Genomic DNA, 15720 nt, shown 5'->3' with positions numbered 1-15720 from the left:
CCGAGGTCTGGCCAAGAGAGGCAGATCCTCCTCTTTCCACCAAACCTCAGGAAAGCTCCTACATTTTATTTCTAGCAACGCCCCAAACACCACCCCACAGGCTGGGAGTCAGCTTGCGGCTCTCCACCCCAGGAGATGAGAGAGCATCTCCAGCACCCAGGCAGCAGCCAGCAGCATCTCCCTCGCTTGCCCTGCAGCACGCTACCTCTGACACTACGTTGGGCTTGATACAAACTCACCTCCTCTCCTTGGCCTTTCCTGCACCGTCCTTTATCCACTGGAAACGGAGATCCATGTAGAAGACTTAGGAAGAAAAGGCCCCCTTTGCACATATATCTATCCTTAACTCCACTGTGTTTTTAAAGCTCTGATACAGCTGAGCTTTATCTCCTACATGCTTATTCTGAACCCTGGGGGGGGGGGAGCGGGAATTAAAATGCTGGGCAATTTGAGCAGCTACATGCATCAGCTATCCCCCCTACCAGGAGAAACCTATTTCTGCTCAGAAAGAGCCCATCACACCAGAAGTAAACAACCACTCCGAGGGACTGCTGCGGCTTTTACTGCTCTCCAGAGGCAGCGACACTTCTCAGGCTTGGCAGACTTTGCAGCGGTGGGTAATTACATGCCAGAGCCAACATGCCTCACACAGAAACGTGGTGTCCTGGCACGCTGGTGTCCAGATACGATGTGTGCCACTCTGCTGGGAGCCAGGCACACTTACACAGCCGCAGCAGGCAAGCGAGCACCTGCTTCATTGCGCTGCAGGAGCCAGGGCATGGCCATCCCTCCCCACCCAAAGCAGCTCATTCGGGATTAGGGTCAGGCGGGCGCAGCCCTTCCCAGCAGAGCCACAGCCCTGCGTGCAGGCTTGAGAGACCACCCAAGACCTGTAACTGCCAACACAGCTCAGGAACCAGCGCCGTTACAAAAACGGCAGCAGCAACAGGAGCCAGAGGACTGCCCCGCCGGGCTTTTTATCTCCAAGCAGGCATCTTCAGGCTTATTTACAGGAAAGGCGCAGGATGCTGACAGCCTGTCTCAGTACAAAGACGGGCACAGAGAAATGCCAGCTGAAGGCAGGAGCCACTGCCACCCAAACCGTCTCACGCTCTGTGCGTGTGTTTGCTTATGAGCGCGCCCTCACCACGAGGAGAGCTCAGTCTCCTTCATAGCTGTATAGCATCTAATTTTAAAACCAGCAGACTAGCACAAAGTGTGCAACATGCTCCTACTTGGCCTGCATAAGATAGTATTTTTTTGATAAATACTGTTCCCTAAGAGTGAACTTTGTTGTCATGCTCCAACCCTGCCATGATACAGTCTTTGGCCATATAAAGTTACACTTGGTACTTGGGAAAAGCCCTATTCATTATTTTCCCTATGAAGCAACAGCCACCTGCTACCTCTGTAACTGGGAATTGCTTTCTAGAAAGAAAAAAAACCAAAACAAACTCCCAAAAGTACATCCTCAAAATACCCACATTAATTTGTCACTGAAATCTAGCTTCCTTTAGTTTCAGGCACACAGCTTAAAGGGTCTGTAAGCCTGGATACACAAGAACAACTGTATTCTTCCCAGGCACAGTCCCTCCAGAGAGCATCTCCATCAGAGAGCAGCAGGTGAGAGGAAAAAGGGTGCAGAAAGCACCTACTGCACAAAAAAAGCCCCAAACCCAAACAAACAAACAAAAAAACCACCCCAAACCAACTCTGCACGCATATATCATAATATATTTTCAGTTTAATTGACCTAAGAGTTCATATAATCAGAAGACCAGGTAAAAGAGAAAGGGTGGCAGAGAGGAAGCCCACCTCTGATACCCCAGCTCTCTGAATTTCATCTGTGTGGGGAACAGCCCTGAGAGCGAGATTTGGACAATACTTGATATTATGATGGCTGAACAACATAAAGCTTGGCACAAAGAGCAATCCAGCTGGAAACAAATGCTTCCTTTCAAGCAGCCTGACATGTGCTTGCTTTGAAGCTGTGGTAATTAGATACCTTGCAATAATGACGGATCTATTCCAATGTCTATGGCAGCAAAAAAGCCACCGACTTGGTGATTTCTGCTGTTTTAAACAACGCTGTGGGCACCTCAAGAGGACTAGAAGGATCAAACAGTAAAGCTGATTTTCTTAAAAAGAACAAAAAACCCCACACAACCACACCTGAATCCATAGCAGACTCTATCAGAGCGAACATGGGAGCAGCAGTGCCATTGTAGATCCAATAGTTAAGGACAAAAGATGAACATACTTGCTAAGAGTAAGCTTTTGCAAGACTAACTAGTTCAACTGGAAAAAGTTGACAACTTGAAGGCATGCAGACCTCTTCTTAGACCTGAAATTAGGAGCAGATATTCCAGACTGTACTGGCAATAAGTGTACTGGCTACGTGACAGGAGCCTCTTATAGTTTAGACTTGAAGCACCTCAAGAACTAAAATGCAAATCAGAAGACAGAAGGTCACAACCAGAATGAGAGAAGTGACCGGTAACTGGAAAACTTGCTTTAGTATTACATCACACAAAGCCAGTTGTTGCAGATGGAGCAGGAAAGTACTCCACAAGAAACATCAGTAAAAAAATCCCACTGAACCATGTGTCCTGCCAAGAAGGCTGGAGTTTTACCTAACTTTATGCAGCAATTGTATAATCAATGCATTCATGTGCCTTCAGTCTCTAAAAAGAAATTACAAGGATACCCACGCCCTTGACTCTCAATAGTAATACATAAGCATTTGGAAGTTAAAAAAAGCAGTTACTTTTTCACACATTAGAAGTCTTAAATACCTGACAGTGGCTCATAAGCATTTCAAGTCGCCCATATGCTAACACTTAAGAAGTACTGAACAGTTAGGAAACAGCCATGGTTTTTTTTTTCTCCTATTTACTGCAATAGTTGGCTGGAAAGCAAGAAGGCAACTCCAGCAAGCCAAAAGGCAGTACCTGATGAGCATGTGGTAAGAATTTCAGAATGTGAGGCTCAGACAGCAGTTCGACCTGGGAGAAATGGCATCAGCACACACAAAACAGGAAAAAAGGTGAAGGGTTGGGGGGTGGGCTGCCCTTCAGCAACAGGAATTTGGATCCGCTACGGGGAAGTTACAACATGTCAGCCTATGGTTTTAGGATTTCAAAACCTAGCAAGATACCTGCTATTATTTTTTAATTAGAATTTAAAAAAAAAAAATCTTATTAAGCAATTTTAGCATCACTGACAGAGCGAGGAGTTTCTGAACAGATTCCCAGCATGCTTGGGAAATCACAGAAGACACAAATAAGGACACTGCAAGGGAGTTATCTCGAGACCCTGACACACAGCAGCCACTGCTGGAGATAAGTGCTCCAGGGACAGGAGGGGGAAGGACAGGCTGTGCGAGAGTGCTAGCAGCACACTACAGTCTTCCCTCTACTTTCACCCCTATGCAGACAGAGCAAGCAGCACACGCGACAGTGAGAAACAGTTCTCTAAAAATCACGTCAAGCACTTACTTCATTGACCAGGTGCTGTTTTCCCCAGCAGTGGGACCCTGAACCCAAAACATTAAGAGGCTCCACTACTGAAAACTCACTGTATCCACCAGTGACCTACATCAAGCCTCTCCCCTCCCTCTGCTTCACCTTCCTTCTTAGGCTCTCCGTCCTGCCCTACTTTAATAGGGATTACTTCAGCTACACTGCGTAATAGTTTTACAGGGAGACTCGGCTAGGACCGAAAACTTGTCACATCTAGCTGGAAAAGTGGAATAAATAGCAGAAGCAATGGTTTCCACAACCAGCATTAGCTGTGAGGTGACAGTATGTTATGCTATCCCAAACTCTTGTATCTCAGATGCCTATCATGCAACCGCGGCAAAAAATGAAAGCGAGTCAGGGGCTAGCATAACAGTGTGTTTCTCTCCACAGTGTTGCGAATTAATCTGATAAAATAATGATAAAATAATCAAAGTTTGATTCTACATATATAGAAGAGTTATAGAGCATAGGTTTGTTAAGTTTGATACAATTAACTATAGAAACTTCACTAGAAATTAATGGCATTTTTGTTTTGTTTTAAGAAACTAAGGAGATTGTCATGGATACCAGTTATGCTGCTTGGAAATCCCCTTACCCTTCCCATTTTGATTTGAATATCAAGGATTCCAATCAGTAAAGTGAAATTGACCAATGATTGGTTTAGGCTAAAAATATTGATAAGGTTATATAACTAATAAAACCAATCATAGTAAAGGTTAAATTTAATAGCGAGCATATTATGCGTTTTATGTAAAAGAACTTATGTAACAATGATTTGACAGAAAAAGTGTATAAAAAGTGGTGGATTTTGATGTGAAGGTGAACACGGTTTGGCGGAGCTATCCCCGCGTTCCCAGCACTGAATTAAAGGAGTGCCTGCTTATCCGCATGTCATTGGTGTTGATAAGCTCTTTCCATCTCATTTGGTGACAACAGTAGCCAGCAAAATAAAAAAAAAAAAAAAAAAAAAAAAGACAGCCATTTATCCCTAGATGTGAAAACGAGGAACAAGAAAAAGAAATTTTACTCAAAGTAGTGAAGGAGCTCTTCCACAGAGGAGAGGCACAGCTTTCTCTACATTCATCTTCTGAAGAGATTTACCCGCAGGATTTCATCTCTGTTAACACGACCAAGGCTTTCTCCCCCTTTCCTCCTCAATTAAATCGGACATCTATCATGCTCAGACTGGAGGAGTGGCAGATCCCGGGGATTTGCTGAGATCCCGGCTCTTCCCAGCTCCCTGCCTCTCTCCAGGCGTTTTAGATATTCACGGCGTTGTACCACCCCCACTGCTTGCAGAGCAAACAAGCCGGGAGCACGCACGCACACAAGCATTACTATAAGGCTACAACCAAGCGAGCAGGATCCACCTACTACTCGGCGCAGAGACTGAAAACAACCTAGTTTTGATAAACTAAGGCTGCCATCGGTTTGGCAGAGGAGGAAGGCAGACGGTGCCATTTTTATTTAAACCCAGGCTCTTCAGAGAGTACTTTGCACACAGAAATACTGCATGCCTATAAAGCGGGTACACTCAAAACACGGGCAGACGATCCCCACAAGTCAAAATGCAGATTTATCTTGAATATTTTGCACAGTGTAAGACAAAGGAAATTTTCTGAGCCTACTGGTATTTCATTAAGTGTTTTCAAAGGCTACGTTTTGCTGAAGATGCAGCTGCATGTAGCTGAATGAATCCGATCCACACACTAATTTCTTCCACGAAGCCGCGGCAGCGCTTAACACGACCACTACGGCGTATCCTTTACTAAAAGATGGTTTCCCCACAAATAGGAAAGCGGGTTTTCTAGAAATACTGCATAATGAGTCATCGACTGCAGGCAGCTAAATGCCAGGCACCTTCTGAGCAAGGACAAAAATAACAGCGGAACAAAAATAGCCATTCACTTGGTGGGGGGGGAGGAGACCCGCTGGCAGGATTCATTCTCAAAACTTCCCCCAGGTGCCCTCTCCCACCCTTCACTACAAATCCCCTCCCTGCCCGGCTGCTGCGGGAGGGCAGCCTGGGGGCCGGCAGGCAGCGCTGCCCCCGCCTCGCACCTTCCTCCTCCTCCTCCTCCACCGCCCCCTCCCGCTCCCCCCGCCGCCGCCGCCGCCGCTCACCCATCTCCAGGGCTTGGTTGTACTTCTCCAGGGCGGCCGGCAGCTCCTGGCGCTCCCGCAGCGCGTCGCCCTCGGCGCGGAGCCGCCGCGCCCGGCTCTCGGCGCCGAACCACTTGTGCAGCAGGTTGCCCAGCACCACGTTGACCCGCGGGCGGGCGGCGGGCGATGGCGGCGCGGCGGCGGCGGCGGGGGTCGTCTCGGCGGGGCGGCGCGGGCGGTGGCAGCGGCCGCAGTCGCCGGGCTCGGCGCAGCGGCGGCAGTGGGTGTGCCCGCAGTGCAGGGTCACCGGCTCGCACAGCAGCCGCCGGCACAGCGGGCAGGCGAAGAGCTCGGGCGGGCGGCAGCACGCCGGGTCGCCCAGCCCCTCGCCCTCCGCCCCGCCGCCGCCGGGTCCGCCGCTCCCCCAGGGCGGGAGGCGCAGCTCCTTGTCACGGATGCTGAGGGCGAAGCTCTCGGCCAGCTCCCGCAGCTCCTCGGGCCGCAGCCGCGCCAGCCGCGCCGCCGCGCCGTAGGCGTCCAGCGCCTCGGCCATGCGGCCGGCCCGCGCCAGCGCGTCGGCGCGGCGGAGGCACAGGCCCCGCTCGGGCTGCGGCAGCCCCGCCAGCTCCGAGCCGTAGATCTCGGCCGCCAGCTCGAAGTTGCCGCCGCGGAAGGCCTCCTCCGCCACCTGCAGCATCTCGGCGCAGGGTCCCCCCGCCGCCGGGGCCGGGGCTGGTGCCGCGGCGGCGGCGGGGGGCAGCGCGCAGGGCCCCGGGCCCAGCTCCATGCCCGCGCGGCGCCGCCGGCCCTGGGCCGCCCTACTCCATGCCGGGCCCGCGGCGCTGCCGACTCCGGCTCCTTCCTGGGAGGGGACGGCGACGGGAGGGAGGGAGGGGGCGGGTCACATCGCTGCAGCAGGGGGGCGGCTCCCGGGGGGGGACGACGGAGGGGAGGGAGGGGATGGGGATGGGGGGGGGCGGCTCGCACCGCCCCCGCGGGCCCGGCTCCCGGCTTATGTAAGGGGCGGCCGGTTGTGTAAGCCGCCTCCGACCGCCCTCCCCCGGGGCGGCGGCGGCGGCGGCAGAGCAGAGGGAGCGCTACTTCCCTCCCTCCGGGCCCGCCCGGCGGCCGCCGCCAGGTGCCGGTGCCGCACGTGCCCGCGCGCCGCCCCGCCCGCACGTGCGCCCGGCCCACCGGCGGCGGCGGCAGCTCCCTGCTGCCGCGGGAGTGGGGCGGGGGGGTTTCCGCTGTGCGGCTCCTGCTGGGCTCAGCCTCTTCCTTCCCGTTTCCTGGTGCCCGGCCTTAACCGCTTCCTCGCCGGCGCTGCCCGCCCCTCCCCTCTCTTCCCTTCCCGTCGGGGGCGGCCGCGGCGCTGCTGCAGCCGCCGCCGCCGGGTCCCCCTCGGCGCCGGGACCCCCTCGGCGCCGCCGGGCTGCCGGGCGCTGCCCCTCCGCGTGGGGCGAGCAGCGCCGCGTGGGGTGGGTCGGGGTATGTTATCGGTTATTGTTCGGTTGTATTTCCCTGGTCCCCGAGAAGCGAGCACGTGTTGTCTCTTAAATATAAAAATAATAATAATAATAATAATAATAAAATTTCCCAAACCCCACAACTCTCAGAAAAAATCCTTTTCTGTAAGTGGCAGCTTTGCCAGCTCAGCTTGGGATCCGCGAGTCGTGCTGAGCGCTGGCTTGTGCATCGGCAGCAACAATAAAGATAATGCAGCTGGAAGTTAGTTAATCATGCGTGAGTCAGAAAGGAATCCAACTTGCTCCGCAGGAATAACAGGAGTGAAAAAAAAAAAAATAGGCAACGTTTATTTTAGACACAGTTGTAAACAAACCGTTCAGAGGAGCGGAGAGCCTGTCAGTCGAACAAGGAGGTACGCGTGTCCTGCTGCTTTTTGGATTGCAGCTGGACAGCAGAGGGTATTCTGGTCTTTGCCCCTCTCCTGCTAGGCCTTAAGCCCCCAAATGACATCCTCTTAGCCCGCGTTAGGAAAATCTCATTCCTTAACTATTGTACCAATTAGTCTTTATAGTATGAAATTGTATCAATTTTCTTAATAGTATGAAATCCTATTAACTTTTCTAAGATATGTATAGTTTACATCATATACTGCATAGTCATGCTTAAGTAAGCATGAATAGTCATGACCAAAGGACCCCAGCTGATGGCAAGGAGGAGAAGGACAAGCCCCCACCCTGGAGGTAAAGATCTTTGTTTCTCAGAATCTCAAAGCCGTCCACGAAGGATAAAGGAGACCCCTGGACTACCGAGGTAACGCCAGCATCCCAGCCCCTCCAACACCTCTGTGAAACCCTCCCCTTACCTGGCATCATAGATAGGTAACTGTAGCAAGACCACCCCCAGGGACTTCTACATCAATCAAGAAGCAGGGGGATGATGGCCGTAGAAGTATCGTTGCTTTGCAAAACAGTAATTTGTGTGCCTTAAGTTGTTCCATGACTGACTTACCCATTTTGCACTATTAATGGTTCTAAGAATGGTTCTTTGAGCGATGCTCACTGGTCTGACACTTGCACCACCCTCCTTGGCTCAAGGTTTGTATCCAGAAGTTGGCCTCGGCATCCCATCACTATTTCATCATTCCCTTTCTTGACATTTTTACTTGGAATTACAATGGGATTGAATCCCATTGCTATTTTATTGAAGTCAGCTGGGGACACGATTCATAGCATAGAGGACAGAAGCGGTGCGACTAGTTCCGCTCTGCCATATAAAGGACAAGCCACAGGATCTTGGACGGACGATGAAAATGTGGACTCGCCGCTTGAGGCACCCCCCAGAGTTATCCTCTGGTTCCTGGGGCCCTGACAAGGAGCAGCAGCATTTTTGCCGGTTGCTCCTGTCCCGCTCCCCCGGCCATTAGGCTCTTTGGCTGGGAAGTCCCCAGCAGCCTTCCTTGCTCTCCTGTGGAAGGAGGGAGCAGGCGAGTCCGTCCTGCCACGCCGCTTTTCCCCACGTGTCTTGGGATTGCTTCGGGATGGCCCTTCGCTTCCGGTCATCCCTTCTGACAAGCAGCTCGGTGGGCGCCGGCTCAGGTGGTGGTATTGACCACGGCCAGTCAGCCCCTCCATTTGGTGCTGCGCTTGTGTCGTGCCGTGCCGGCATGCTGGGATGGCTGCGGTCCTTTCCTCATCAACGCTCAGCAGGTGCTTCTAGAAGAACCTACCGCAAAGTGAGGCTATGACTTTATTTAGCAATGTGATCAATAGCCTCTTGGCATGCAGCTTCTGTTTTTTTCAAGGCATCTGTTTGCGAGGGAACAAAATTACCTCGCTGCTGTTCAAACTGACTCAGCGTGCCATCTTTTTCCTTCCTCCCATGTACAGAATTGCTTGCCACTGGTGTCTGAGCACACCTGCATCGCTCTTCTCCTCCATGCCTATTTTGGGGGCCGTGTTCTTTTGCAGGTCTTCTTGCTCCAGAACACGCTTCGTTTGTACGTCTGGCCAAGGCACTACCCTGCACTTGTATCTGCTGTTTCCCTATCTGAGCAACAAAGCCACTTTGATACAGCTCCCTTTTGCAACATCGATAAGAATTCACTGAGCCACAGATCTTGGATGGATGATGAAAATGTGGATTGCCACATTGAGCCACCCCAAAGTATTAATACTTTGCAGGAAAGAATGACAGCCTAAGAAACAGCAGGAAACAGAGGGAAAGAAACTAAAATAAAATTATTAATGATCTATACTTAAGAAGCTCATGCTTCTCACTGAAATTATCGGTAGTATGCCTACCTCAGCGAACGTGACATAGGAGACTCCGGCCAGGAAGTTCCAGTGGAACAGGTGCCCCATGACGTGGTCGTGTGGTTTATGGCTTCTTGTTGGACAAACTACGAGCCACTGATTGCAACAGCCACAAAACAGAATGGATTTTTCATAAAGGATCTGAAAGCTGACTGAAACACCCAAGTTGATTTATAATTTTTATTAGAAGAAAAGCTATAGCTACTGCATAGGATTGAAATGTTGCCTACTGCAGGAGATGAAGGACCTCCTCCTGTACGCACTAAAACCATCGCAAAACTTCTGCTGGCTTCATCATCTTAAAAAAAAAGCCCCGTCACTCAAAATTAGCCACTATGCGGCAGGTTGTTAGAGGTGCTCCCCGTTAGCAGTATTATTTTCCTGTTAATAGCATGCTTCCACTTAGGAGTGCCCTCATCACGCTCTCTCAAGCAACATGCAGAAGTCCACCTGCTTTCCAAGGGGAGAATTACAGGTGTTTACTCCACTGAGTCACTGTTACACACTTCAAAGTTGACACGAGGTTTCCTTTAAGTTTGTAGCCTAATTTTCAACTTCTTCCCCAGGCTCAGCTTTCCCAGGGTTTTCCCCAGGGTAGAATTTTCTTGAAGGGGAAAGGAGGAGATGAAGCGACTTTGAAATGACAGTATTTACGTATTTGGAGGGCATTTTTAATTCCTCTAACAGTTTTCTATTCCAAGGTAGTTTGAAGTGTTAAACTCCAGTTTGTTTTGATGATCTTGTGGAGGAAATCTGTCTTTTATTGTTTCAGAATAAGTTAATTAGGATATAATCAGCGCACAGGCACACACACACGTACCATGCTAAAATGTTACAGAAGTTGTAAAGTCAAAGACACAAAAATTAGGATACAGCATAATTAACGCTGTGTATGCTTATTTAATGTCTTCTTCATGCATTAACCTGATACGATTTTAATTAATCACATACTATTTTGTCTACAGGATGCATGCCACAGGAAAGAAGATACTCAGTTAATGGGCATCCAAACAGTAATGTTCTCCCTGGTCACTGTGCAGTCCCCTGCACCTTTTAATTTGTATTAGTCATACCTTGCTGCAGTAGCAGAATTATAAATTTCCCCATGTGCTTTTCTATAAAATTCAGGGTACAGCATTGGAATATTTCACAAATATGCACATATTTACATTTTCAACAAGAGCATGAGTCAAAAGGAGTAACAGTACACCCTTTAACAGCTGGGAAGTTGAGGTACGGGTGAATTAAGTCCAGAGTGGCCACTAACTTGGGGCACTCGATTTCGTGGATGACATTTCAGAACACGATTTTTCAGATACGCAGATTATTTCAGAAGTACAGCTTCCTTTGGCTGAGCTGCAACTGGACGGAGGTGCTGAGACTTCGGTCTGAGTTTGGGCCTCAGCTTGAGCACTCTGCAAATGAGAGCTATACAATTAGTGATCCCCCTCCCAAGGCATGATGTAAATGCCTTACACTTTGGCACAAAGAAAACCCATGGCAGAGCACAGAATGCAGTCCTTCCAGCCAGCACTCAACTGCTTTTCTACCTCCCTAATCACTGCCTCATTTATTACAAGCTTTCCAGCTTTCAAAAGAAAAGGTCACTGTATGATTATTAACTACTAAAGTCTTTGTCAGCTTAAAGAATTTGCCCCAGCCGAAACAGCAGAAATACAAATTTTTAATTTTTTTTTTTTAAAGAAAGCCTTTTTTCAGAAGTATCATTTTTATAAGAAAGTTGCAGGGTAGTGCCAGTGATGAAAAAGGTGCTAGCTAAAATCTATTGATGTTAAACATAACGAAGATTATTTTTTCCCCCAGAAGACGTGTAATACGTTCATCCAGCTGCTGCGAATCACAGGAGCTAGGACTGTTTCTGGAGGTTCTCATGCTTCCTTGCAACATCCCAGACAGGGAGACGGATCTTGTCTTTTCAGCGTGACACACGTGTATCGTGTACAAAAGATATTATTCTTAACTGCATCCTGCATGGGCTGACTGGAAGATTAAACAGCTTAATAATTGTCCAACAAATCATTAACACATCCTATGATGCAAACGGAGCCAATTAAAGTGTACTACTGGATTCCCTTCCAATAGCTGCCACGTGGAGCAAGCGGCTCCTCATTACAAGATAAGCACTGTTAAGAAAACCCCCTTCCCTAACTATTATATCAATCAGTCTTTATAATATGAAAGCGCATTAACTTTGTTAATATATGTATTAGTTCACATTATACACGGTAATGTAACGAAGTAGTGAAATTTTACTGGAGGCTGGTATTGTTCACACTTAAGTAAAACAAACTAAAGGACAGCCTAGCCCTGGAAATAAGGACTTTGCTTCTTGGAAACTTAGAGCTGTCCATGAAGGATAAAGGATACCCCGGGACAACCAAGATACCGCCAGCATCCTACCCCCCCTAACACGTCTTTGAAACCCTCCCAGTGTCGTCTGGCTTCCTAGATAAGTAACTCTGGCAAGACTGACTCCAGGGACATCTGGATCAATAGACAAGCAGCAAGAAAGTGGCAAAAATATAGTTACTTTACAAAGTTTTACTATGATTAGTAATTGGTAGTGTGGGTGTTAGTGATTAGTCAAATCGTGTTGTACCTGAACATTTGAAGGGTGTAAGAATCCTGTGTAAAACCACATTCGGGGTGCCCCAATTTGGCTGGGACACCTCATGCACATGAATAAATATTTACTCTTGTAATTCTCTACGTTGTGCCTGAGCCTCTCTCCTCAGTCGGCACGGGCCAGTTGCAAATTTTCCTGACAGCACCTATTTCCTAATCGGAGGGTTACAGGGAGGGTAGCGCCCAGTGGGCTGGGGAGTGGCTGCCATCCCAGCACACACAGCTGTGGACGTGGTTAGCTCATCCAAAGGAGTTCTCTTTCCACATCAGTTGCTTTGCTAGTTCCTAGCATCGAGTCGAGGAATTTTTCAGTCTTGTTCAATAAGCATCAGCTTGGATTTTCAGAATATCACGAATGTTTTCCATTGTGCTGGTTTGCATGCCTGAAGAACTAGCAAGACCTCTGTTTCTCTCTGTTGCTGGCGCTGTCAGGGCTTTTGGCAGGCACAGGGTTGGAGCGGGATGTCCTCTTGTTGGGCGCTGATCTCCATCCACCTCTGGATACCCAGGCTCAGTTTGCCCACCCAGCGGGAGGGGGTTCTGCAAGCAAATCCGTGGTGAAAATGGGTCAAGTTACACCTCTGTTGCAATCCGTTTGAACTGTGGCTTAGCAAAGCCCCACTCGCACTCCTTCAGGCTGTTGCACATGCTTAAGTGCAGCAGCACCTGGGACCAGGCTGAAAGCTAACAGCCCAAGCACTTACCCCACGTGGGTGGAAAGTGCTGTCATCCAGACTCATGTCACGTCAGGGTGTCCAGAAGTTCAGTGAGATGACACACACCACGGCAAGGGACCCTTCTCGCATCTGGCGTTGAGCTCGTTTTAAAAGGCAGGATAGCACACTGCAGTTGGTGGCATCCCAAATCCATTCTGGTGCCAGGCACCCATGTAGGTGGTCGGCCAGCCAGATGGTGGGGACAGCAGGTGGCATCTCCATGGGTACAGGAGACATCTATTGGCATTCGGGGGCCTCTCCCATTTCTGCAACACTGCACAAACATTTTTCAGGGAGATGGGCTGCCTTGGAAATACGGATGGGGATCAGCATTTCTCAAGGTACGCTCTCTCCCGGTCCTGCTAGGACATCATTATCTTCTCAGATGTTTTATCTCACTCTTGTCATGCTTGACTTTTGCGTACGTATAATCTTACATCTCTCTTTTCACATGGCATTTTTTCACTGAGAGACATCTTGTTTTCCAACTACTACTATTAGCAGAAAAAGGACCCATTGAAACATAGCACTTTGCTCCATTTCAGAAGGGATTCCCCTATAGTTTTACAATGTCGGTGTAACACACCAGCAAGCCTTCTCTGAGACTGTGCTCTGGAACAGATTTTCTAGGAGCTTGGAGAAGGACATCCTGGTGTTGTGCTCGAGCATCCTATCTGTCACAGCTTCCCACAGTTCATGTGCTGAGGCCCAGGTACTACCCTCATTAATAGCGGTGTGGGGGCTTTCGTTTTGGGAGTGCTGCCTGGGATTCACCAAAGGCAAAGCTGGACCTCAAGTATGAATTTCTTTCCCCACTTTAAAATTCTTGGTCAGTTGCAATCCAACATGAGAAAGGCGAATAACATCAGACGCACGCATGAGATACTGTTTTGCCTGCAAGAAACTTTCTTGTCCTTTTTGATCGCTTCTTCACTGTGAGTCAGCCGATGACACATTTTCATGAAAATCCCAGACATTATGCTTACAAAATTAAATGTGGGTCAGATGGAAAAAACATTGCAAAGAGCTGGCAGTGTTAAGGCAAAAAAGAGATCACGTTCCTACAGGTGTAGAGCAGTGCAATGTCTTGTTCACCCTGGAAATTACTGATTGCTGTCTTCATGACCCCACTCAAGGAATACTCTGGGAGTCCATGCTGCAGCAATCCAATTTAAATTATAAAGTGATTCCTGGTAAGGTGTTCAGCGTGGGCGCCTCACAGAGCACCCGTCACCTTGAATCTCATTGCTATCATCAGCTCAAGCATTAGAAACCTCCTGATGACATTCCTGGCCCTAACAGTCTAGCAGCCTACAAAACGCATAAGCAGGTTGGAAGATAAAATTTGGAGAGAACATAGCAAAATAATAACACGTCTGTTGTTCTTTGCCAGTCAAGAGCAGACAGGACAAGGCAAGTTTGCACCTCCTAAACAAAGACTGTTTGTCCTTTTTTTTTTTTTTTTTTGGCAAAGGTGAGTATTGGAAGAAGAGTGTAGTGGTTTTTCATATTTTGATTAAACGCTGATTTTGGGTCACCATAGCAGAGCAGGCTGCTTCAGCAGAAAGGTCAGCCATCCTGTTCTGCAGGGTGTGGCCAAGGGGATGAATTTCATCAGACTGTCCAAATCAGGGCATCGCTATTTCTGAGTCAGAGCCTTCAGCTCTTCTGCTCAGCGGGCCGTGCCGTGGAAACATGTGCTCCGGGAAGATCACTGGATGGTCACTGGGGGACTTGGAGAGGGAGCTGGCTCCAAGCATCTCAGCCAAGAAGGCAAACTGGATATTTGCTGCCCCAGGAATGAAAACCCAGGTGCTGCGAATCTCCTGCAGCATGAGGAGGATGCCAAGCCAAGATGAGGAGTGAGGTTACATGGCATGACCGTCCCTGAGGATCAGCAGGGATGACAGAGTTGGTGTCGCCCAGCCAGGAGGTGTGGTTGCGCACATCTCCCCACGCTCAGCCACCAGGACACAGGCAGGACCACCTACCTCCATCACCGGGGATCGGGGAGGGCGGCAGCACCACGGCCACCTTCCCCACCGGAGAAATGGCCTTCACCAGGGGAGCATCCTTTACCTCAGAAGCCAAAAAGCCAGGAAGCAGGGCTGAACAAAGCTATGGAGGAGCCTGAGGGAGGTTTCTGCTTACAGAAAAGAGCTGAGGCAGTAAGAGGACCTGAAGGAGGAATAAGAGGGCAATGGACAGGAAGGGAAGGAGGCTTGAACAACTGATTAGTGAATGGGCACCATCAGAAAAGAGACCAGAGATGCAGAGCAGCTGTTTCAGTCATATGGGAACAGCATGGCTGAGGCCAGAAAAACAACACAGGAGCGTGAAGAGACATGAGACCTCGTCTGGAAAACACAGTGCAGGCAGGAATAGAAACATTTAGACAAAGCCATAACATTAGGGCCAAACCATAGGGAACCAAGATTACAGGTCTGACTAACAAGAAGTACAGTGATACGGATGGTTGTGAGCAAGTGTGAAAAGATCTAGCCTTTTGGGCATGGCTAGGTACCCACCAAGGGCTGTTAGGAGGATGCATCATGACTTATTTTAGCTGCAGAGAGAAAGAAGATAATAGCTGAAGCTGTGTTTGGGGCTGACATCACTCAGAGGGGCACTGGAGAGGAAAGCTCTGAGGGACAGCATCCTTCTGCCCCAGGATGGAAGGGATTAGGACCTGAAAGAAACAGGAATCAGGAGGCAACGGTCACAAAGCTTCCATGGATGACAGGACGTAACTGCAAAACACATTGGGTAGGGGACAAAAACAGACTGGGGGGGACCTAAAGTAGAATTAGAGGAAAATAAAAGTCAATGGCTCTGGGTAGCACGTTGACAGCATTTGGAGGTGAAGGGGCAGGCAGGCAGGAAGGGCAGCACTCTGTTGTGTGACGGCTGCAAGAAGTGACATTTTCCATGCAGGCTGGTGAGAAGCTGAGGGGA

At 49.4% G+C, this 15720-nt stretch overlaps 1 protein-coding gene across 2 annotated transcripts in view; it reads right to left on the bottom strand.

The window, feature by feature from the left end:
- Positions 1–6411, bottom strand: part of LONRF2 (LON peptidase N-terminal domain and ring finger 2) — a 36127-nt gene extending 29716 nt beyond the window's left edge. For both annotated transcript variants that reach the window (XM_050912386.1, XM_050912378.1), the window contains exon 1: positions 5646–6411. In XM_050912386.1, the coding sequence (XP_050768343.1) occupies positions 5646–6411 (766 nt within the window). The remainder of the gene's footprint in view (positions 1–5645) is intronic.
- Positions 6412–15720: the final 9309 nt, after the last annotated feature.

The sequence above is a fragment of the Gymnogyps californianus genome, chromosome 1 (genome assembly GCF_018139145.2).
Source record: "Gymnogyps californianus isolate 813 chromosome 1, ASM1813914v2, whole genome shotgun sequence".
Classification (NCBI taxonomy): Eukaryota; Metazoa; Chordata; class Aves; order Accipitriformes; family Cathartidae; genus Gymnogyps; species Gymnogyps californianus.
Note: the sequence above shows the minus strand (reverse complement) of the source record. Positions and strands in the feature narration are given on the sequence as shown.